Source organism: Electrophorus electricus, chromosome 3 (assembly GCF_041902795.1).
Source record: "Electrophorus electricus isolate QZ-2024a chromosome 3, ASM4190279v1, whole genome shotgun sequence".
Classification (NCBI taxonomy): domain Eukaryota; kingdom Metazoa; phylum Chordata; class Actinopteri; order Gymnotiformes; family Gymnotidae; genus Electrophorus; species Electrophorus electricus.
In genome coordinates, this window is record NC_137499.1 from 6,614,976 (window position 1) to 6,640,656 (window position 25,681).

Genomic DNA, 25,681 nt, shown 5'->3' on the forward strand with positions numbered 1-25,681 from the left:
CAGTGGCAAAATGGACACCTCAATGAACAGTAATATATTCAGTTTTCCTCCCCACATTCCCATGATTCTTAGTGCAGGTCATTAGACTGTATGAGACTACCATACTATCTCAAATTAATCCTCTTACTGTATCCTATTTGTGTCTTTTTATTGTTCTTCCACCCCCCCATCATCCCCACCCCCCCGGCCTTCGTCGTCGTGGTGACCACTACCTACCCCTGGGCTTGTAGCATGCGACAGGCACCAGGCAGTCCTCCTTAATGTGCGGTTTGAGGCTGGAGCTGCAGCCCCCTGTGTGCTGGCCTCTGTGATCAATACACAGAACCACACGGTAACGCAAACCCCGCCCACAGGTCACCGTACACTGGAGGAAAACACACGTGTAACGCAACACACACGCGCGCACACACACAAACACAGCACGTAAATACACACACAGGCACGCACACACACTCATGCATGCTTACACGCATATACACATACACACACGTGCCCACACACGCGCGCACAAATCCATACGTGCGCACACACACAAACACACACACACACACACACACACACACACACACACACACACACACACACCACAGAGAGACCCCATAGAGAAACAGGTAAAAATTATCATAATTTTCTAATACATCAAACTCTCTGCTCTCAATATTGCAGCGATATTCAAGCGCCTACACTACAACGTTACTGAATGTGCGGGTGTGTGATAATGGATTTATGACGGACTAATTCACATGCAGCACCCAGGATTTCTTTATTAGAAGTGCCTTGCAGATGCGGGTGGAGACTATAGCTGTTGTCTTACATCCTACAATTCCACCCCCGTGGTCATTTCTGACCAAAGGAACCTTGCTGGATATGTTTGGGTGCCAGACCACTCTTAACCCAACGCTGGCACATGCGCAACTCCAACAACACTGCAGTGTGTGATACACTCGTACCAACTCAACCATGGCACTGCTGGTGTTAAAGCCATGCCGAAAATATCTCGAACACATCATCTACAGGGGCCCTGTAGCTAGAATTCAACCAGTGTGACCAGGGTGGGGAGTAATAATGTCTGTGCCGATGGGCTACAGTCTGTAATTTTCAAGTCTGAAATTCCCCTATAACAAAGGGCAACCTAATCACATTCCAAGCAAGTGCAACGGAAGCATTAATAACATCTAGTGATCAGTGAAGTTAAAGCCCTGTTCTCACCTATGCTCCCATTAACACAGACCTCAATCACTCTTACACACTCTACAGTTCGTCCACACAGCCACTGGTGTGTGTTTAGCAGTGTGTTCAGTGTCTTTCTCGGAAGTTGTGGTTGGGTTCAAAGTTAGCTTAGCACCTTGTATTTGTGCTGGTTTTGGCTGGCCCTTCTGCGCAACACTGTTTTAACACAAATTCTGTTCATGAGCCCTATTTTCAGTTACTTCCAGCAACGTACATGTTTTATGAGTATGACAGTACTGGAAATCGAACCCATGACCTTGGTGTTTCTAATACCTTTCATTAGCTGCTCTACCAGGCGAGCTACAGCAGGCTACGTGAACACGTGAGCTGGGCGCACCTGAGACCACTCCATGGCCACCCACTTGGGACAGTCGAACGGGTTGCAACTCTGCTGGGTGGACGGCCGGGGCGAGTGGGTGCACTTCCACTCCTCCACCTGCACCACCTGCCCCTGTATGTCCTCCTCCACGCACACCACGCTGCGCTCCTGGCTGCCCCCGCTGCACGACACTGAGCACGACGTCCAGGGGTTCTGCTCCCACCTGCACGGCAGCAAGGGTACCCATCAGCCACTCACACACACACTCACGCCCATTCATCCACGAGACGTGCTGCAATAGATCCCGTAATAGATCTCTTTTTACTTCTGTTCAGATCGGTTGAGTTCAACACTAGTTTATCTCCAGGGTCTTTTTCTTTTCAGGCTGATTTCAAGTCAATTACTGATTCTCAGACCTGACAGCCAAACTAATCTGGGTTCGTATGGGAGACTGTTGAGGGTAGGACCCACTCACAGGTCTGAGGGGGACTGAGGTACACACACAGCCCAACCCCATGATTCATGTTTAGCTAATTAAAGAGCTGTAAAGAGAAGTTCATCGTTGGGGATCCCTGCTTCATAACATCAATCCATATGAGCTGGGATTAGTTTTGGCCTTTACGTTCTAATGTAAACAGGTCCAGCGGACAGCTGATCCCAGCGCAGCCGTCCTGCTCTGGGTAAAACAGCGGTCACCGTGACAACCGGCTTACCGTGGTAGAGGCTGGAAATGATCATAAGGCATCACCTCCTTGAAGCCATCACTGCGGAGAAAAACAGACAACAGTGGTCAGCGCCAAATCTCAGCTCGTCTTCACCGTCTAATTGAAAAAAGCAGGTGTGTCATGCAGTGTGTGTGTGTTGGAGGGGGCACATATGTCAAGCAACGTGACTTATGCGGCCTCTCAGCCGGTTTATTAGTCCGCATGCGTCACTGTCAGATGGCGTACGTTCGCCTTATAAAGGAAAACTTCAAAGTATTGTCCTGATGTTTGCTTTGTTTGGCAGCCTACCTGACACGGACCATGGATATCTATCGCTGGGAGCCTGTGTGGTAAAAATATGAGGTGGTGGGGGTGGGAGGGGGGTGGAGGATAGACCAAAACCTTTCAAGGCAGGGATCCATATTGCATTCCTTAAGTTTGGGCTTGGGCTTGGTGTTCTCTGGGTAGCTATGGCAGTGGTGCTCCGGGACAGATCTGTTGGAACGGATGTCCACGCAGTCGGCTGAGTTCAGCTGGTAGCCTGAGAAGTTATTCAGAGTCATTTTGAATGTCTGCTCATCGAGCCGTTTCATTTTATAAGCATGGTTATTTCTAAGGACAAATACTTTTCGTCAGACAGTTTCCAGATAAAGGAAGAAGCTGCACTAGAGCCAGAAGGAAGCCTGTCTTTTACTTTATGAGGAAAAGTGCATTGAGGAAATCCTTTTTTAATGGCGTGCCCTGGAGGGTCAGAGAAAACAGAGGCTCCATATATAAAAGAATATGGCTTAAGCATTTGGCTCTCGCTCTGGCTTTGTCCCTTGGCATGTAAGCAGCCTCTGAATATCAAACCCTCCCTTTGCCCATAGTCGTCCAGATAGGACTGAAACCCAGGTCCACAGCTAAAGCCCGCTGCTCAGGTATCTGCTGGCTTACAACACTAGAGTAGTGAGAAGCAAAACCAGTTGCGTTGCACAGGTCTAGACCTCTATCTCCTCCGAGCCCTTCTAAGCTTTTGAGAAGTTCAGGTCCAAAGCTTGCTGTACCTCCTCCACAGGTCACGGAGCAGGGGAAGAAGTCCGTCTCTCTCCACTGGTAGCGGATGGGTTGGTAGAACATGTACTGTAGCACAGTGTCTTTGGGGGCTGCGTACTTCAGCTGGTATGAAGCATAAAGACTTTGATCACACGTTTGAGTCAACATACAAAAATCCTGCAGCAGAAGATAAATGAAAAATTCACATAAAAGCACTTACCAGGACCCATGACCTCATTTGAGATAATGCATTAAAAACGTTCATTCAACCCCTACAGCTCCAATTGTTTCTCACATGGTGTCCTCACATATTAATTAGTTCCTGAGTCACTTCTCAGACCGAAATCTAACCTGACACTTAGGACATGAAACGCACCCAATCAGCAGGCCACAGCGCAACTCTGGAACGTGGTGACCTCATCAGCTCCGTGTGAATCGCGGCATGTTGTTTAACACTCAATCTCTCCCAGCCTCAGCCTCCGAGCCTGTAACCATTAGCTAAGAGGCCAATGCGTACCTCTTCAATTGGCAAGAGAAATGAGTCATGTTCAATTACTGCTAAACGGCGGTGACACCGGCAGCCGATCATAATTCTGGAGCTCGGTAATCTGGGTGTAACTTAATTCAGTGAGATACATACCCATGGCATAATAGCATTTGACAATGTATACAATACACATATGGCTCTGCAGAGACTGCTGTAAGAGACATGCTTGTGGTTTCCTCATCTTTATGAGGAGTGACTCTGGTTTATGACTACATGAGACATTGCTGAGAGTTCTATCAAACAATGCAGCCACAATACATATAATCATAGAGATCGGCACTGGAATAGGGACTAGTAGCACAATATCAGGACACACTGGGTTACGATACAAACTCTATAAAACTTTTGGAATTTTTTTTTTTTTTTTTTGTCAAGGATCTTCACATCATAATTTTTAGACACAATAAAAAACATCTTATTTAACAATAAGCACATTACAAATTGCTGACACAAGCAAGGTTAGTTTTGAAAAAAAAAAAACCTTGATCCTTTATCATTAGTAACTAGTAGATCCTTTTATCTTCAGTAACCAGTAGATCCTTCATCTTCAGTAAGTAGTAGATCCTTTATACAAATGTTGTCTGTAGCTGTCATGCAGAGGTTAGAAGGTACTGATCCATTAAGAAACGGTTTCTGCTCATGTATGCCTTGAGAATGCTTCCTAAAGGGTCTATCTCTGATGACCCCATATCACCTCAATGGTAAGGGTCAGACCAAGACTCCAGCCTGGTCTTTCTAAAATACATAATCTGAGTCACTCTGGCATTTTGCTCCCGTGTTTTGAATTATTGTCGTCTTGGATCCTCTTTCAAACTTCAGATTACAGCCAGACAGTCTGACATTCTGCTAGTGAAGTCCATGATACAACTTGAAGTTCATCGCTCGCTCAATAACTCCAAGCCGTCCAAGCCCTGAGGACGCAGAGCTGACAAACACCATCCCACTCATCTCAGCATTTTCACAGTTATGATGAGGTTTGGATTATCTGATGCATTTCTTTTTTTTCCCCAAACATAATGCCATGTTTATTTTCCAAATACTTCAGCTTTTAACTCATGTGTCCCACTGAACTTTGTTCCCTCGGCAGATAAGCAAGAAGATGTTGTATGGTAAACTAGACATGTGCAAGAATATCTTTTATTTGACTGGTTTGATTTGTTTACTTGTTTATTTGAAGAGCAGCAGTGGCTTCCTGATCCTCCTCCTTCATGTTTTTCCAGTGTGCTCCTGAACGCAGGGATTATCAGTTGCATGAGATGTCTGCAGATCTTGATCTGGTCTCATGGTCCATGTGAGGAATGGGCACTGTCTTTGTTTTTATCTGTGTAGGACACCCGTTCCTACTGAAAGCAGAACCACTGATGAATTAGCAACAGGAGCAATGGTTGCTATTTGTGTGTTCTTTTCGAGCGTCGAGTGGTTTTCAAAGGTTCTTATACAACGATTCCTCTGAGGTCCTTTGAACTTTCTTTTGATTGGGTTATATTACACATACAGCAACACAATTCTGTTGTGAAGAGTGTAGAAGGGTAGATAGCCAATAGCCTTTTTTTTTTTTTTTTTTTTTCCCACAAGCAGGGCACATCAGGCCCACAATGGAAATGCTTCACTTTAATTACTCTCTTTTTGAGGGGTCATTATTCTAGACGTTTCTATACTTTTTTCCATCAGTGACCTAGATTCTTCACTGCATCAGTGGGCTTGTTGTTCATAAATTAAGCCTTTGTGTATTATTATATTTTAAATGAAGATCAGATCACATTTTTGTAGCAGGTTGTGCAGAAGTTCCAAAAATTTCACAAACCTTTTACCGCTTAAATTACACCAGAAATCAAAAATATGTCTTGAGGTGTACAGTAATGAGGGGCAGGAAGAGTGTCAACAGATCAAGAGCAAGGTGAGCATCTCATAATAGCACATTCTTGCCTAGAGCCTAATCTTAATCTGGTCCTAATCCCAATCTCACATCCACATCCAGGTCTAATGAGCCTATGCATCTGGAGCGGCAATCGGAAAGGATGCTGTAGTTATCATGTTTCCCGGTTGTTAACAGCCTGATGACTACCGTTCATTATCTTATCAAGGATCTGAAAAGAGCAACGAGAATGTGTGGAAATCTCACCAAAACACCATATGTTCATTAAACACAAGAGAATGTTCATCAATCAATCCACTCCAGCCCGCCCTACAGAGCTAAGATGGAATATTCATTAAAAAAACAACACTTCCACCCGCTGAACATTAAATGTTCCTAAACTGTTTACCTGCCTAACCATTAAATGTCCCCGACCCACTTTCGCCGGCCCGTAGTTTCGAACTTGCCCCCGCTGCTGCTCACCTTGATGGTGAGGTCCGCAGAAAGGGGCCCCTGGGAGCGGAGGGCTTGCCTCTCGTTACCCCTCTGGAAGTCCACGGTGCTGTTGGCCAGGACGTAGGAGCCGGCCGAGCTGAACTCCACCTCCTCTTTCTTGCCACTCGCTGTGTGGGCCTCAATCACTAACAAACAGCCACAAAACCATTACGGTGATTTATTCCATGAACTGACAAAGAAAACCAACCGTTTGCTGAACGCATAACATAGGTGCAGTTCAAATCACTAATAGCCGAACAGTTTCAAATCCTTGCCGGCAGAGTTATTTACAATCTGTTTTCACGTTGTACAGAAAATCTTGAAACCGGTGGTGTGTTTTTATAAATCAATGCGAATGGTTAACTGACTGATCTCTTCGGTTAAAACTTTCCCCTCCAAAATGAAAAACAAGCACGAAAGAATAAGAAAGCTTGTGTTGAGCAGGGGCCTAATCGTGTTCGGCTGTTTATTGGCAAAGCTGCCACATTTTCAGGTCGATCCTCTCCTCTCTTTTCCCCTGCTTATAGTGCTCTCTGCATTTGTTCCACTAACACATTAAGCCATTCCAAAAAACAAATGATCCATTTGGAAGAGATTAAATAGTGAACTTTTCTTCCATTATTTACACGTCTCAGATTGTCAGGATTGTGCATGATAATTCCACAAAGAAATAATCAGTTTTACAACTTGAAGTGATTAAACAATAATGCCGACTTTGACGTTTCGTGTTAAGGAACCATTCATAATCGTAACAGTTCTCAACACCAAAATCCTACCATGTCTAGAGAAAATATGATTATCCACTTCTAAATAGCTTCTGATAATATTTAGTTTCTCTCGAGTTCATGAACTTGACTGCTGGGTACTGAACCATTGCTGCTTTGTTTTCTCTCGTCTTGTGCTCTTTTCCTTCTCTACCCTTCCGTCTACAATCGACTTTTCCAGATCCATATTGTGAGCTTCCTGATATTAAATAAACGATGTGTGGAAGTCATTTTAAAGGCAACCAGACCCCGCTTTTTGAGACGTCTGACAAGGCAAACATTCAGTAAAAGCCATAGGTGTGCGACCAAGATGGCAGTAAAGCCCAGAGCATAAAAACTCACCAAGAACAGTATGTGTGTGTAAGGGGAAAATCAAAGCAATTCTAGTACTGGAAGTGAAATGTGTCTTTGTTTGTGCATGTATGTTTGTGTGCATGTGGGGGTGGGCAACATGATAACTCTCCTCTCTCTCTGTATATATATATATATGTGTGTGTGTGTGTGTGTGTGTGTGTGTGTGTGATATATATATATATATTCATGGAACTCTGGATGATAGCCATTTCCTGGCCCCTGCAATCAAGCTCACCAGAACAGTTCTGTCCACAGTTCTGTCCAGTTCCTTTAGTTCTGCCACTCAGCTCTGCCCCTCCTTCACTACTACTACCCTAAACAACACTTCTACAACCACAAACACAGGATTGCAACTTCTGCCTTGAGTCTGATGTAGAAAATTAATCTCACACACACACACACACACACACACACACACACACACACTCACAAGAAATCTGTGATTCTTTATGCGCTTCTCTGCCTAATGTCTTCTAGTCATATGCCCCTCTCTCACGCAGCATAGCAAAGGGGTAAGTGCACACCCTGAGAAAACCTGACAGGTCTGGAGCCTTGGAGACTTGGAAGGTGAAGAAAAGAGAGCGGCAGAGGGAGGAGTAAGGCAGGCCTAGAAGAGTGTAAATTAGAAACGCAAAGAGGAAAAGGGAAGCTGTTTCAAACTAATTTAAGGACTGGCTTCATTTAGAGAGTGCAATCCCTCAAGTAAAACTGCGTCAGTACCTGAGAATTCACAACTTCTATAACGCAAACAGAATCCTTTTCGCCTGCAATAACATCCAGTCTGTTAAAAGACAACACTATAGTCATAAATGTAGCTGACAAACTCAAAGAAGAAAAGCAGCAAATTATGTCTTCTTTTGCCATTATTAATCATTAATCAGTCCGCATCATGTCCTCACGAAACATCATAAAAGGTCATTAATCATAAACTGTGGTCAGGATCTCGATGATTCTCTGAGAAATAATACCTCAGACCCAACCCTAAATTACAGAACAGTTCAAATGAAACTCCTCAACTGTTTGTCCCAGTGGACTGGTTGGAAGGAGATGAGAGCATGGACAGAGAAACACAGAAAACATACCTATGATATCTGGTCCTTTGGCTGTGAGTCTCAGCCCTCTGCTGCCCAGTGGAACTTCAATCACCGTCTTGGTGGCTACATCAAGATCAAAACAACAGCGAGCATTACAATGACAGGACAGAGCCAATGAAAACGCCACCCAAAAGGTGCTAAAGGGACAGTTGCTGAGAGCCAGTGGAAGCCTGCTCTCATCTGCTGTAATGGGCAATGGGCCCTCAGTATTAGCCCGATTATTACTAACACTAATTTTGATAAGATGTTTCCAGAAATATAGGAGAGGAGAGGAGAAGAGAGGGGAGGGGAGGAGAGGAGAGGGGAGGGGAGCTGAAACTATTTCCTCTGTAGCTGATGTAGCTATTAACTCATGAACAACCCTCATACTATACATTCTGTTACACGCCTAACGATATATATTTTACAACACAGGATTTTAATTGCTGCTGGACTGCTGCCAGTTTACTTACAAGTAAAAGCACTTTTATTCGGATTAGCCAAAAAAAAAAAAAAAAAAAAGCCCCATCACAGAGGCTGAGGGAAATCCCTATATGAAGAGTGAGGTTTACCAAGAGGTGCTGGGATAATGCTTTTAGCAAGGAGCAGTTTTTCCAGCCTGGTGGTGGCTACTGCATCCAGCAATGAAATTCAACTCTCCTGCCCCCACTCCCGTACACACACACACACACACACACACACACACACACACACACACACACACAGAGCGAAAAAGGCGGAAAAACAGCTAATAACTGGAAACCATCGGCAAGTCCTGGAATTTAATGGCTGTAATGAAATAAAGCTTTGGGATATGGTCAGTGGTCTGGCAAAGAGAAAAACTCGATTAAAGCATTGTGAAATGAGACATACTATGGGACGAATTGTGCTTTAGCTTTCAAAGTCACACAGTCAATGCAATGTGGCAGAGTATTTTAAAAGAATAAACACTTTAACCAAATGCAATAATAAACGTTAGCGCGCAAGTGTGCAAAAACACTTTAAGAAACAAAAATCAACAATAAAAGCAGTGTCTATTTTTCCGGCCCGTCTTTCAGGAATGCAGCACCTAGCCAATGTTCTGGGAGAACGAGAGGACCACAGTAGCCAGCGACTCATTAGCGGCGTTTTTTACTGCGTTACTAACACGGAGGAAAGCGGCGAACAGGAATCCTGAGCGACAGCCAATAGGGTGCAAGATCCTGGACAGAACCGACCTATCGGATTACGCGCGTCGGGTTATCAGCAAGACGGCTCTTAGTGAGGGCGCTGCGCGCTTGCTTCGGGTCACTCTATACTAGATGTTAAATAAGCTCTTCAAACGAGTAGTATGATACTGTAAAAAAAAAAAAAAAAAAAAAAAAAAACCGCACCAAAATGGCCAGTGTTTTTTAATCAGAGTTCTATGTGCAGATTGTTTGATGGGTTAAAAAGGTTGTCTGGCCCGCAGTTGGCAGGTTTTCACCAGACAATACCGACATGTAGACTTGGGCCTCTCCAAGACCAATGCTATACTATATTCTATTTCCACTGCAGAACTGAGCACATCTTCGAAGTTGTGACACAGTGACAGCCTTTTGCGAACCAGATTTCTTGTGATTATTTTTTAAAAAATTAAAATGATGCAGTGGGCATGACGTGTTCTTTTCAATGGCAACATTTCAGATGTCCTACGTGAGAAAAACGTAGAACAGGCGGAAAAAAAGAACACGCAAACGCTTTATTGGATAAGACTAGCAAGCCCCTACAGTCATATCCCATTACCTTCAAATACGTCCATAAATGTCCAAAACCCAGTAAGCAAAACCAAACAACGACATCAGCAACAGAGGAAGAGTTACGGCGCATGCAATAGCTCCTGAATGACAAGCTGCTATACGTCACCAGGAGGATTACTTACTAAAAACCCGTCGGTTGCCTTGTAGGGGATCAATAACTCTTTGAAGGGAGCCAAAAACACCATCTTTCCCAACATGTTAAACAATACGTATGCTGGCTGCTCCATAAATCCAGTATGCAAATAAACCTGCCAGCGCCTGCGTCATTATCCAAAGACCATGGAACTTGAAGCATGCAGAACTGGCCTTAAAATACTTGGGGGGGGGATCCCAAAACTTTTAAAGACTTCTTTATTCTCTACCTCAGGCCATACTTACAGGCAATGCACTGAATAAAGTAAACACTTAGGCTGCCTCAAAAGCATAACACAACAGTATTTAAAACAAATTGAAATGCCTTTATCCAGTAACTAGAGATGTTTTTTTGGGGGGGGGGGGAAATGGAAGCAGAATAATCCAGAACATCGAAAATGCCATTGTAAAGCTCTGCAATTATGCTCCTGCCAACCACAATACTAAATATAAATATACTTATTAACTTTGCATTACGTTTTAGGAAACATTAACAAAAAAATCAAAAACAAGCAAACTAAAAAAAAGAATGCATGCAAAACAACGATTGCATCCCAGTAGCATTCGTATTAGTCCATCTGGAAGAGTCAATAGAGCAGATGGCAAGGCTTCTAATTCAGACTCTCACCAGGCCATAGCACACCAGGACAGGCAACCACTGATCTGAGGTATGTGCCAAGTTGTGCACGGTTGAGGAAGAGGCATTGCTATTGAGCTTGGATGAGTCAAAGGGAAGAATCCGTGAGGAGTTCACCTACGTTCTTCGGGTGAGACGTGGGGCAGAGCCTGGCCCCGGACCGGCCGGCAGGTTGAGCCGTCTCCTCCACAGACGCCGCAGTTGTCCTCTTTGGTGGTGCTGCCCAGCTGTCTGTCACAGCCTACCTCCTGTTGCACAGGATACGGTGATCAGTGGGGCAGGCGTGGAGAAGAGGGGAAGAGAGGAAAGGAGAGAAGGAAAGGAGGAGGTGGAGAGGAAGATGAGAAAAGAGGGAGAGGAAGATATATTTTTTACAGCACAGGACAGTAATGCTGTTCTGGTGTAGTGTAGCTATTGCATCAGAGCCCATTAGTTCCAGTATATATAATCAAAAAACAAAACAAAAAATAAATAAAACTAAAAAAAAATCCCCCCCCCCAAAAAAAACAAACAAACCAAGACATACTACGTCATGGGAAAGGCAGTGAGCGATGGCAAATGACGGAATTTTGAGATAAGATAAGATAACCCTTGGTTGATCCTGAAGGAAATTTCAGCCTTTATCCAGTAACCCCAGTAAATGAGATCAATTGAGAGCAATCAAACGGTGAGGCCATATTTAAGGCACTCTGGAGAGTCTGCTTTGGGGCAAGGGTCAAATTAGGGACATTGTGAATCAGGAAAACTTGTATATAGTTAAATAAATGTGGTGAGGTTTTGTTTTGTTTTTTTGTGGTCGGTGATGCGACGTTATTCAAAAATTCCATGAGATAACTGGTAAGTCAAGTCAGACACAGGAAGTTTGAGATGAAGATAATATCCGTCACAAGAAGCAGGAGACTAAGATAATATCAGAAAAGCTGTTCAGTGTGACTCTCAATCAAACAGCAAAATCCTGGGGCTCAGGTCATCTCAGGTGATCCAAATCATTGATACTTCCTACATTTTGTGTCATTTTCAGGCACTGTTACAGTAGCTGTCTACTCAGATGCCTGTAGTACTAAATAACCATTAAATAAATGCAAACGTTCAGACAAGGCAGATAATTTGACCAGTTTCCAAGACATTTCTCTTGGCGGAAATGAAGTGCTATGCATATTTGTTCTACAAACCCTCGAGTCAGGGTCAAATGGAAACTCTATTTCTGTTAAATTGAGGGTACAAGACTGCCTCCTCCTTTGCGCTCTTGCTCTCTCTCTCTCTCTCTGACACTCTCTCTCTTACACAAATACACATGCACACACTTACAGGAATGCAATCTCGGAAGAACCGTCTTGTCCCAAATATTGCTCCTGTCTGCTTCTCATGACATACATCTAGTAAAGATGGCCTAATTACCTCTGTCTCACCTCCTTTTCTCCATCTAAACCTGAACAATCTTCACAAACACCTGAGCACCACAAGCTACAAGCTGGAATATCTGTGATATGCAAAAACTACAGACTGCGAAATTAAAAATGCAGTTGACTGGGCAGTGCAGTTGATGTGGACACACGTATTCTCCAATTGCATGCCAGACAGCAAATAAACCCCCCGAAATATCATCAACACTCTCCAAGATATAGTCATTCAAAGATAAAGTATTTTTATATCTTTTGACATTACCTTCTCATTTTTGCTGTACGTTTACTGACAATCAGTAGGGCAGGAAATATCAATTGCTCCAAAAACATCCAGGATGGAAAACCATAATACAATTACACAGCGCTCGGGAGATGTAATAGAGATTGATAGTATGACTCAAATGGATGAGAGTAAGCACAATTCATAGGGCCTGGATCTAACTGGGGCTTAGAGAGAACTCAAACAAACTCTAGATGGCAGCTGGGCTCGCTCTGCTGGCCTGCGTCCGTGGTCTACCTCAAGCCCTGACTCTGCTCTGTGGGGCTCCATCAAGGATCCTTGGAGACACCCTTCGAGAATGTATTTGTTCAACTGTGAGACGTAAGTCAAACATTTCCCTCCCGATTATACCCAACTGCATACGATAACGGCAAAATATGGGTTCTCTTATTTTCTGAAAATATGTTATTCGTGTTGAACAAAATAGATCACGCATATCTTATTTTAGAATCTCAACTTGTTCCTAATCTAATTGTTTTGTTCCCTACCTGGATATAGATTTCACCCATCTGGCTTTAGCTGAAATGAAATGGGGAAACAATTTGGTATTCCTTAACCTCTGCACACATATCTCCACCAACTACAAGTGTATCACCATGACAACACTCACCTGACAAACGCCGTTGATACACATGTCCAGAGACTCTGCTCGGCATCGGGTGCCATCCAGCACCTTGGGTGCCAGCTCCACCACCAAGCTCTTCCCCCGAGCCTGGCATCTTAGAGCACAGAGCAAGACGGCGTCATAGCTCGCTGGAATCCACTCATACGTCTGCCCTTGGTATTTGATGTCATTGTGGGCGGAGCACTGCTGAGCTCTGAAGTCACCTGATTCTGGAGGGCAGTCCTGATTGGAGGAACAAACATTCCTTAGACGGCCTGACGACATGAACCTCAACATGGCAGATACACGACTAACTCTTTTCCTCAATTTAGTACAAAGTACTGCTTCTGACAAAACAATATCTGACAAAAGACACATTTTTGATGGGCACTCATTAGGATATATACATTAATAATACAAACGCAAGACTCAGACACATAACTCTGAACCTTTAAGATCTCTATCAGTAACTGACCTCCATTCTTGCTTTCAATGCTTAAGGACTCTTTTTCCTAAATTATGCAATCAGTTCTTGGTCTTAAACTTGTCAGTGTCAATTCCATTTCCAGTGACCTAAAGCCAAAAGCTGGCATCTGAACGGGTCTTTAAGGACACATCAGTTAGCTGATCCCTCTCTTTCTTTTGGCTTCTTCCTTTTGATCACGACTCTAAAAGCCCTCAGTGCGCCAGCCTCCCACTCGCCAGCCTAGGAGACGCTCCCGATTGAGGCAACTCCGCAAACATCCTTCAGTGCAACACAATACGACTTCCTCTATGGGGTCAGAAAGAGAAATAAACAGTGGAGAGCCTCGGAAATCAACTCGGGAGCCAGACCCCATCGATGCCGATTATAAAGGCTGACGGGGAACACTCGGTCTCCACATCCATCATTTTTGACAGAAGCGTCGCAAACATTATGCAGGAACATTTGCCCAACTGGTTCTAATCGAGGCAGCTGCAGGTGGACCATGAACCCAGATGAACCCAAATCAATGGTAGAAAAACAGGCCACTGATTATAATGCACTGAGAGGGACAGATGACTTCTTCAGTGAAAACTTGGGAGGCTAGTTACACAATGTAAAACCATTTTTATTTGCAAACCCATTTTTTTTTTCCATCGATCAGTGAAAGAGATTTTTACCAGATGCTTGACCAGATGCCTTACAAAAACCTGGATGAGAAGTTTCTATTTCTGACTAGCTTAGGGAAGCTCTGGGTAAGACACGGTACAAGAGCACAGGGCAATTGACATAGCTGACAGTCTCTAAACCATTCTGAGCCCCATCTTACCAGCTGCAATTATGAAAACTCTGCCAGACGGTGTCAGCACTCATCTCCAGGAGAATTCTGCAAGTTTTGTGGGAACGATACTGTGAGTTTTTTGGGTTTTTTTACGCAACCTGATAAGGTCCTTACTTGTTCGTATTTTGGTCCTGATTATTTTTTCTGAGGATGTGTGCAACCAAAACACTTAATCTTTAAGTTTTGAGATGTTTTTGAGGACAAAACAGTCATTATTATGCACTTGTGGATTGGAAAGCAATTAGAATTTTTGCATATCCTTCAAACCTTCAAATCTACACATGCAATTAGACAGAAGATTGCAGAAGAAAACTGTTCTTTCCAGTAGCTATATGGTATGTCTCAAATATCCCATAATCTTCAATGTTAAACTAACACCTACAGTGGAATCCACATCCATGGCTGATAACCGTGAGGTGTCATATACAAGGTTAGGGCCAGTGGCAGATTTGGCATGTTTTAAAAAAAAAACTGCTTTCATCTGATAGAATTCCTCTGCATCAGACTGAACTGCCCATTTGAACCATTTGAATTCCCATAGGGTAGTGTCTACACTTAACTAAAACCGATGCGTTTAGCACTTTTGACTGTATTTTGTTTAATCAGGCACACCATGCAACATCCTTTGGGGGGGGGTCTTAGAATGACTCACTGTATTACTGCAGGTCTTGTAGCGGATGTTCCTCCCCTTACAATTCCTGCAAAGCAAGATGAAGGCAGATATCAGCAGGGCGAAGCCTTTCTCCTCCTGCTTCTGCTATTCAGCGAATCCCAGCTCACTTGGAAACGTTCTGCTGTGGGAAAAACATTAGATGCCCAAACCCGACTCAGATCGCATCCACTTCTTCACATCGGCACGTTTAGATCTTGACCTGAAAGTGTAAAACCTTTTTGTTACCCCTGGATTTGTATGTTTGTGGTGCTTCTATATGGCTTGCTTACACAGCTCAAATTTAGGATGGCCCCTGTCGTGTGGCTCAGCGTTGCCAAGGCTTTGGCAGGATCTCACACCTACAGAGGTGATCCAGCGAGCTCGCATAATGGTGTGACCCTCACCGCCATTCCTTGGGTCACTCAGGCTATTCTCAGCATCTCTCTGGCAATGACCTTTGGCCTTCTACGAACGGACAGTAAACATGCACTCAGAAGTCATGACTGCTGGACCTGTTGCGTCCAAACACTTTCTGTTATTGTAGCTTAGCTGCACGGGGGCAGCCGTAGCTCTCTATAGTATTATGGTATCTCCCTTATGCTGTATTTCACTGCCTTGGCTCCAAATATGTTCGTGTGTGGGCAAAGACCCAGAGCACCTTCTTCTGTTCCTCTCAGTCCCCCTAACCAGGAGGATAATCCAATGTTTCCTGAATGCTATGAAACTATGAATCATGTCATCCGCCGACCATGAAATCAGCCGTATAGAGTAACGTCCTGCTCCTCCTGCAATGAGTGGAAAGCAATTACACTGCAGCCTGACCTGAAACTGGCCCCAATCTTCAACTAATGTGTCACTAATGATCTACTGAGGCCAGATGGAGTGAGATGAGTTGTAGCTCGTGGCATTTTCAGTAGCGTGTGCACATATTATTTTAAGATCAGCACCACTATTATTTTTCAAATTTCATGCTGGCTAAAGTCATTACATAGCAGGATTACGTCTTAGTCTAATTTGGGCTTTCTTTGTGTTGGTTTAAGCAAAATATAAAGTTAGTCAATAATATTCATTGTCAAAAGTGGATTGTCTTTAGGCACACTTCCGAGGACATTGCACATCACATTAAGACTGCGGAAAGATCTTGCTGAATAACACTAGTCTCCTTTGTCGGTGGGGCTCATGAAAGGGACTGGTGAGGGAAACCTGACATGAGATACGTCTGTGTCTCATAAGAAACCCTACACCCCTACAGAAAACACATCTTTGCATAAAGGAAGCATTCGATTCAGAAAGACAAAATCTAATCTCCCAAGGAAGAGCAGAGAACATGGTTAAAAAGGGGCTCAAAATACTGAAAGATTCACTCATTACTGCTTCTTGAAGCAAGTCCCACACATTTGCCATCTAAGCTGAAAGTTTCTGACTAATGGAAAAAATATAAAAGAGTTTAAAAAAAAAAAAGTCAGCAGTTAGCTCATATATAATGTGAGTTAAAATATCATTATCTCCAGTAAAAGAGCCTTTGATCTTCCAAAAGACGAGAGAGAAATCTAAAGTTTTCCACTGCTTTGCTCTAATTATCAAGATTAAGTTTGGAGTCTTTTATTTTCTCAAGACCTGTGAATTACACAGAGAGTAACAGAAGAACTTTAACACAAAACTGAACAAACGAGGTAATAAGTAATATATTAATGAGCCCCTTCCATTAGTCACGTGGACAAGCGCATGACGTGGGAGTTCTTCGATTGTGTCTCGTTTGTAACCATGTAACCGAGTTAAACACACACCTGCATCGGTTTAGTCTTGTCTCGTTTGTATGTATTTAAACCCTTGTTAGTGTGTGCCTTATTGTCAGTCAGTGGTCATGTTCACTTTCACAGTTTATGTTATGCGGGACTGCCGGTGTTTGTCAATAAACGTTTGTCTCCATCAAGCAAGTCTGTGTGTCCTACACTGTGACCTGCGGCACTTGGGCCTTCACAATATTACACTGTTTTATCAATACAATGAGAAATCAAATAAGATGTTTTAATTAAAAGAAACCAGCCATAATAATTTACTAAGGGACTTGCAGGAAGTAAAAATATTATGGAAAGGAAGTCTACTTTATTATTTCAGGGGATTCAGCACAGTCTTTCTCTCCTCAAGTTAATGAGTTTTCTCCATAATATATGGTAAATTATGCACATAATTAACGTATTTTTGGCAGTAGTGAATATGGTAACATGAAATTACCACTTTATCAAGAATGCATAATTAACAAAGTCGTTTTTTTTTATCCTGGGGGAAGGCAAAGATAAAGACAGCAAAAGTTGGAAAAAGACAGACAGACAGATGGAAAGAGAAAGAGTGACAGAGGGAGAAAGATAAAGAAAGATAAGGAGGGAAAAGGACAGAGAGAGAACAACTCTGAGAAGGAGATACCGGACCTGGGGGAGCGACAGGGAAAGGCGCATGGGGAAAACAGCAAAGAAAAACGGAGAAAGCCTGTGAGATCCTGAGTCCCTGTCAGATTTTCCGCCCTCCCTGGATACAGGCCTGTGCAGGGAGGATGTGTGCCAAGCATAATCGCCGCGGCTCTGACATCACTCCCATGCGTTCACGCGCCTCCGGCATCCGGGGCACTGACCTGTGAGAGCGGGGAGGAAGGCTCAGCGTGCCGATGGTGTGAAATCTCGTGACTTTAGCAACAAGAGCAGAATGGAAACGTGACCTGCCTTTTTTGGAAGTAACACCCTGCAAGGTGCAAGTGAGAATCCCAAAGGGGTGGTGGTTGCGGTGGGGGAGGGTGTGTATGCGGGAAACAAATGCCTGTGCAAGCGCGTTGAATGTGAGTGCGCGTGTTTGTGCAGGGGATAACTGACCCTCCATTGAGACACCTGCGTAGGGAGTAGGAGGCCCCGCCCCCACAGGTACGAGAGCAGTCACTCCACGATCCCCAAGCGTCCCAGCCATTTTCCCGCTCCACATCTGAGCGTGTAGTCCTCGATGACTGCAACACACACACACACACACACACACACACACACACACACACACACACACACACACACACACACACACACAGACACACACACACACACACACACACACACAGAGTGAGCATAGGCTAAGAAAGCATTTGCTCTATTATCCCCATCCAAGCACATTCCTAACCCCGATTTGCAAAAAAAATGAAATAAAATAAAACAGCTCATAAAATTAAAAAAGCAGATAAAGGTAAAAAGGAATATGACTATGTCCGGGCAGAGGAAAGACTGGCTGGACCAAAACCTATTCTGCGCTCTAGATCTAGAGTAAACCCCAGTCCAAATCCAAACAAGCATCTGCAACATGACTGCTCTGCACAAGTGTTTATGGGCCTGTCGACTCCAGCAGCCACCCTGGCCATCATATCTAAAGGATAGATCTTCCGCACACTGCACAGAGGGGGGTTAGCCACACACACACACACACACACACACACAAAACTGACTTCACCGAGTAGCTCTGCCTCACTGTGGGTGGTGGGCCTTGATAACAGGCCCACGGCCCAGGAGCGCTGAAGGAGCCTTCCGTTTCATGAAGGGGGAAGGAGATAGATAGATGGAAAGAAGAATTTAAGAGAGAGAAGCGGATAAAGAGAGTAGTATGAAAACAGAAAACAGTGTGATCCTTCGAGCACCCCTGGAGTAGATCGACTGGCCCCGTGCAAAAGTGGGGAGGTTTTTCTTTATGACTGCACACCGAATCGCTCCTGTAGGGGGGGAGCACCCATTTCTCCACCGATATTATTTATGCATGGTGACAACCCCCCCCCCACAGTGCCGTCAACAGCTAAGCCTTGTCTGTGTACCCCCAAAACCACGGCCTTGAACATGAGCTGGGTTTCCCCACCCCCCACCACAGCCTCCTGGAATCCGTTACCCACTTCAAATCCCACAAGCTGATATTCCAGACAACTTGCCTCCGTATGCTTATGAAGAAGGCCCCCCTCAAAAGCTTCCAGGGCTCAGCAAAAAAATATGAAGGTTGTTACAAATAACAACAAGGTAAACAGCAAACAGCAAACAGAGCTTCGAAAACATGTTTCACTGAGACACGGTTGTTTAAACTCATATTCTGAATTAAGTGATAGGGTTATCATACTAGTGTACGAAAACCACAGAACAGCCAGTCGAGGTTCCTTTCACTACTAATATACGTGCATAATATGACATCCTGTCTGTAAGCCTTAACATTCTAGAAAACAGACTCCTCGAAAATCTGTGCCTAATACAAGGTCGCCATGGGAACGGAAGTGAGGGAGTATCAAGACTAAAAGCAGAGTTTTGAAGAATTCTTCCCAAAACCTCAAACTTATTGTCAAAGATTTTCTCATGCTTATGTTCTGGGGGGGGAATATATATATATATATATATATATATATATATATATATATATATATATATATATATATATATATATATATATGTGTGTGTGTGTGTGTGTGTGTGTGGTTTCACATGCTTGCCTAAATATCCAGGCTTCTGTGCGCCCTGTTTGATGCAGCGCTATGCACTGCATTTACAGTGCGTGTCTTAATTCCAGAAGTTGGCCGGCCGTGTTAGAAATTCTAGAGCCCATTCTACAGCGAGACCAGTTAAAAGAGACTCACTGCAGCTGCCAACGAAAACAGGTCTGCAGCTGAACGCTCAGCGTCGCACAGTGTCACTCGGCCCCGCTCCGCTGGAGCGGCCCGGGAACAGCTCAAACTTCGATCTGGAGTTGGCTCCTCCAAGCTCCCGACCACGACCGCCGCGGCCAAAACGCGGAACCGGGAGTGGGTCGGCAATCCTTTCTCAGTACGCAGCCCAATCCAGAGGAACCCCCCATCGGTCCGGGCAGATGGGGTTTCGGCTGGGCCCACTCTGCTTTCGTTACTACCAGCTGGGCGAGACACGTCGCCTGGGGCCCCTGATGAGAAGGCTGGGTTCGTTCTGGAGGCCCACCAAGGCCTCGTTATGGTCGTCTTGCGCTGACTCCTGCAGTTTGGCATTCGCAGGGCCGTTCTGATTTATGTCCGGGTTACGAGGCGCGCTCCCTGATTCACTGTTTGGGTGCGTCGTTTCGTCCAAACGTACTGTGTGATGTGGAGAGTTTGATGACATTGTTTACTGACTGTGAAATAAGCAAACTTCATTAAAAATAAATACAGTTCTTTGGGCGATTGGCTGTTCTTGGATTCAGAGTTCTAAGCTCCCAATCCTTGCAACGCAGGAAGGACAGCTTTGATGTACCAAAATTCCTGATTGCATCTTAGCTAAGGGCACTTTTTAGTCCACCCCAATCAGAGACTCTAAATAAAATCAAGGAGGCTGCAAGGAGAAGGGGATATGTGTGTGTGTGTGTGTGTGTGTGTGTGTGTGTTATTGCCTATAGCATGAGCAGAGCTAGCCTACCTGATCAGCAGAACTGCTGAAACATTGCGGGACACTGTTTAAGAGCCAGATAAAGTCTAGACTACAAAGAATTTCCAGAAGTGACTCACTATAGGCACTGTAATTTTCTTCGAGACTAGGCTTAACCCATGCCCGGGAAGCTGGCCCACGGTGCTCAGCAACATGCATGCACGCAGGCACGCATATACATGCATGTATATACTATGAGGTATTCTCACAGATCTGCCAAAACCTAACACCTAAGGCTAAAGGTCAGTTGAGGTGGCAAAGCAGTCCTACGTCAACTCAAGCATTGCCCAAATGCGCCGTGCAGGATTTCTTCTGAAATCCAGACAAAAACACCTCATCAGGAGAAGGCAGGGCCCTTCTCTTTCGGTTTAGGCATGGCCGCCTCCTCCGTGTGAGGTATAGTGTAGTCTGGTATGGCAGGCAGAGACAGAGAGACTACGGAAGAAGGGACAGACAGAGGGAGCTACAGGCAGTTTGACTCACAAACCCCACAACCCTCAAGAGGACCCATTAAATAACGCTTTGGAGAAAGCAGTGAAATTCCGACGTAAAAAACGGGGGCAGAGGGGGTGGAGCTGGAGCGACTGACAGCAGGAGGGAGACAGCAAGTGATGGGGGACAGACGGAAAGTGTTTGCGAAATTCTCAATACAGACAGTCGGCAAAAAAGATCATTATTACTTATTTATGTGCAAATACAGTCATTTGGTTGTTCTTCTTATTTATATTTCTTTCCTACTGCAAAAAAAGAGACTGCGATCAAAATCAACACCTTCGGAGTTTTTTATTAACATGTCGGTTCTTGTTATGTTGATGATGCTCTGGTAATCCTAGTCCACGGAGCCATGCCAGCAAAGACCACTGAGCTGGACTGAAATGAACTCAATTAAGAGAACTGGCAGGGGGACACACAGGGAGAGAGATGCGCCCTCCGTCTTTGGCAACCGTGCAGAGCTATGCCGTTTGGCACAGTGGGGCACCGCGAGCTGCTCGTGCTCAGCACTCGCGAGTGCCTCCCTTCCCTGTACGGTTTTTGCGCAGCTCTGGTCCATCGGCCGTTCAGCCGAAGCGCACCAGGCCAATCCGCCGCTGGCCTTACCGACGGCTCCCGCTCCGTTTAACGGAGCCCGCCCGCCAGAGCACCGACTGGCACCCATGGCACCGACTGACTCACGGCTCGCCGGATGAATAACAAGGAGGAAACTCACTCCTGAGTTTGAATCCCAGACATGGAAGTACAAAAAAAGATCTTTCAATAATAGAACAGCACACGGTACGCAAATACCCATGTGCTGTACATACATTAAACTGGGACCCATGAAGTCACATACTTACGCATATGTCTAGAGACACAAAGACACACACACACACACACACACACACACACAGTGGCTGGCCTGGGAAGACGAGGTGTGGGTGTGGGAAGGGGGTGATAAGGGTCCCGGTGGTGGGAAAGCTTCCATGGAGACCTGACCTCCATGCCTTCTCACTCACAGTCCACCAGCCACCAGGGGAAGTCCTTCATCAATCATAACCCTCTGAGTTCCAGATGCATGTGAGCGTGCACGTCGGTGTCTTTGCATCTGTCAGTGTGCGTGTGTGTGTGTGTGTGGGCGGTGGAGAGATCAACAGGCCCATGAGAGTCTTGTCAAAATCAGGACAAAAACCCTCACTGCTAGGGGAGAGAGTTAAACAACGCTGACATCTGGATTGGCTGGACTTACACTCGGAGAGGGGAGGGGAGGGGAGGAGAGGAGAGGGGAGGAGAGGAGAGAAAGACATTTGTTTATGTAGTACATTTAACACAACCATGCTTGGCCAAAGTGCTGTGCAAGCTTAATATTAAAATGATCATAATGTAAAACAGATACAATTATAGCAGTAAAAGCTAAATCTTAAAACATATGATACACAGAAATATAGTTACACCCACTCTAGAGTCAAATGCCAAAGTATAGAAATGTCTTCAGCATCGACATATATCTAAGCAAGTTGTTCCAAAGGGCCAGGGCTGGATTACCTCTGCTCCTGATCTTACACCTGGGGATCTCGAACAACTCTCAACAGAATATGGACCTGCAGAACGCTAGCTATGAGGGTGCCAGCCCACTCAAGTCTTTAGAAGCCAACAACAAAATCTTAAAAATCAATCCGAAATTTCGATGGAAGACAATAATGGGATAGGAGTTCAGGCAGTGTGGAATGCTGCAGCATTTTGAAGTAACCGCTGACGACAAAGAGACATGATTCTTGCCCATATATAAGGAATTATGGTAATCCATCAGAGAAGACGTAAAACATCCCTTACAGCTGAACTAATCTTCTTCTTATGAAATTTAAAAGAGCTCTCAAAATTCACCCCTAGATAACCCCTAAATGCAAATGATCTTCTGTACCGAGCTAATGAACCAAGGGAAGTAATGTGCTTCTCCAAAAGGTCACAGGTCATCGAAACATAACTATCTCAGGTTTATCTTCATTCACATGGAGGAACTTTAAGTTCATCCTGTTTTTTTTTCATGCAAGCAATTAAGCATGTACTGTGACCAACAGGGAGATTCAGATTTTAAAGGGAGATACGTTTAGAAGGGGAGGGGAGATGAGGGGAGGAGAAGAGGGGAGAGGAGAGGAGAGGAGAATGAGAGGAGAGGAGGACAGTTTAATGAAGAACGATAAAGATTTAATGAATTCATGAGAGCTGGTCATTTCCAGCAGGACTAACCCACTGTCGGAAATGTCTTTATGCAAGGTTATACAATTACACACACACACACACACACACACACACACACACACACACAGACCACATCATCTTCCTCACTAGTTCTTGTAGTAATTTCTACAGTTTGGAATTTAACAGAGACACAACTTTGACTGTTTTGCCAGTACATTTGAGGGCATTAGATTTTATAGGAAACAATGACTTTTAGAGTTTTAATACACAGTCACCTCATGTAAATCGAGGGCTACGGTTCAGAAAACATAAGTAATCTCAAATTAAAGCAGACCTTTGCAAAAAAACAAACACAGAATTCACAGGCATTGTTCAAGTTCGTTTTTTAGTGAGCTGAAGGAAATGCTGTCTGTCTCTGTCCAACTATGGACAGCGAAAGTGTGCCTGACACTTTCGCTCTTTGGTTCCACTATCTTCCCTCACGTAATCAGCTAATGAGCTGACTTCTCCAGCAAGCTTCGACAAGCACTAACGAACCCGATTATCGCGTCTCCGTGGAGATCAAAGGCATGACGGGGTGAAGCCGGGCTGGCTTTTGTTCTTGTGCTGCTCCTCTGCAGCAGCCTTGTCTCACCAGCTGCACCAGGGAGCTCAGATTAAAGGCAAAAGTTTCAAGGTGTTGGGCGCAACTGAGAGATTCTCAATATATAGCCAGCACAAAGCACTTCATCACTTTGAGTAAGTCTCGCGGTACATGCAATTCAAACTAAACCCAGAAAAATGGGTATAGTAGCCAAGGTACTGAGAGCTTGTAGAACTGAATAATATTTGGTGGTAATCAAGGGAAATAATTAGATATATTGCATATTTGGTATAGTCACTATATGAGAACAGAATAATATACATTATGGGTTATTTATTATCTAGGCTAATACCAAGACTCCTGCTCAGTTTTCAAAATAGAGCAAATGACTAAAAATAGCACATCTATTGCTCAAAGCCTTTTTCAAGACACTGGCAAACTCAGGAAAATATAAAGTGTCTGATAGTCTGACTCCCCCCATCATTTTCATGCCCTAGGCGGTCTATTCTCAGATGCAGACGCAGATGGCTCCTCCGGTAAAGGTGTCGAGTCGTCGCTCGGGGCAACGGCAGAGAAGGTATCCATGAGGCACAGCAGCCCTGTGCATTTAAGATGCTTTTTGTTCGCTTCGCATAACACATTCCTCTCACCTCAGCCCCCCCCAAGCTAATTTGCTTCAATAATAACTATGACTAATAGCTATTCCTAAGTTAATTAGCACATTTCAGATCTTATGGGATAGTGATTCATAAGATGGCGAGTTCACTCTTCTGCTGTGGAAGTAGGTGCTCCACCCAAGAGTGGGCCTAAGAGACTGATGCATGCACGGCATAGTTTTGGTTTGCTGAGAAGGGTGTTAAGTGTTTCACTTAAGGGCAGCTGTCTATGCGGAAACATTTCCACCTTAAATCGGGTCAGTGTCTGCACCTCGACCGCACAATTGCTAGCATCCAGGCCAGCGGTCTTAGCTCCGAAAATAAGCCATTAACCACTTTCGAAGGCCGACAAAAATTACTTTACTGAAAGCTCCAACTTATGAAAATGAAGCAACGTGTGCTGTTATGCAAGGAGCAAAATCCAAGAACAAATCATACATTGCAACACAGTAGCATTGACTGACTCTTAGATTAGATACTACTGATATATGATGTATAATATTTTCTCTTTCCACCATAAAATAATACGCCAGACTTAGTGGGATGAAGGAATTTCTCATTAGGGTGGCCCACACACAATCAGCTGATCAGAATAGTGTAACAAATCCTCCCAGTGGAAGTCCCTGTTGCTAAGAAGCTGAGATGTGAATGGTAAGTGACACCAATGGAAGTAGAAGATTGGTCACACATAGCTCTGTGCGTTGAATGCATTTCTAAGTATGATCTGGCTGAAAACTGTCATAGTTCAGCAAAGCAGCGTGCTGTGCTTGGAAGGAGTGAAAGTAATCCATCTCTTGATCCCCTGGATGGGCTCTGCTGCAGCTGAGTTGAAGTTAGTTGAGTTGTGCACATTGATCACATGTGAATTGCTGGCTTCAACAGTGGCCTTCATCCACTCAGCACAATATAATCACATTGTAATGCTCATTAATTAAGTAAAACATATATGACCTGGTTAAGGGTATTCACTTGAGACCCATTCCCCATTTTTCATAATGACAGACGAGGTTCTAATTGTCCCGTAAACACCACTGAAGCACCATAGCCAAACATTCAGTCCCCATTGTGGGAACAAAGGTACATAAATGACCCAAGTACAAAATTATGCTTGAAATGAAACAGGATTCCAAAGAAGCTATTTTAATTTACTCTGAAAGCAAGTGGACCAAAAAAA

General features: G+C 44.3%; 1 protein-coding gene across 5 annotated transcripts in view; it reads right to left on the bottom strand.

Moving 5' to 3' along the window:
• The window catches only part of adamtsl3 (ADAMTS-like 3), a 96,739-nt gene that overhangs the window by 29,771 nt on the left and 41,287 nt on the right, over positions 1–25,681 (bottom strand). For 4 of the 5 annotated variants that reach the window (XM_081710047.1, XM_027019845.3, XM_035526907.2 and 1 more), the window contains exons 4-14: positions 18,031–18,158; positions 15,167–15,212; positions 13,217–13,453; positions 11,045–11,171; positions 8,386–8,460; positions 6,174–6,331; positions 3,300–3,411; positions 2,656–2,794; positions 2,263–2,313; positions 1,568–1,772; positions 217–364 (exon numbers count right to left, since the gene is read on the bottom strand). In XM_081710047.1, the coding sequence (XP_081566173.1) occupies positions 217–364; positions 1,568–1,772; positions 2,263–2,313; positions 2,656–2,794; positions 3,300–3,411; positions 6,174–6,331; positions 8,386–8,460; positions 11,045–11,171; positions 13,217–13,453; positions 15,167–15,212; positions 18,031–18,158 (1,426 nt within the window). Of the gene's footprint in view, positions 1–216; positions 365–1,567; positions 1,773–2,262; positions 2,314–2,655; positions 2,795–3,299; positions 3,412–6,173; positions 6,332–8,385; positions 8,461–11,044; positions 11,172–13,094; positions 13,126–13,216; positions 13,454–15,166; positions 15,213–18,030; positions 18,159–25,681 lie in introns of those variants that run through there. The other variant, XM_081710048.1, reaches the window with a different exon arrangement.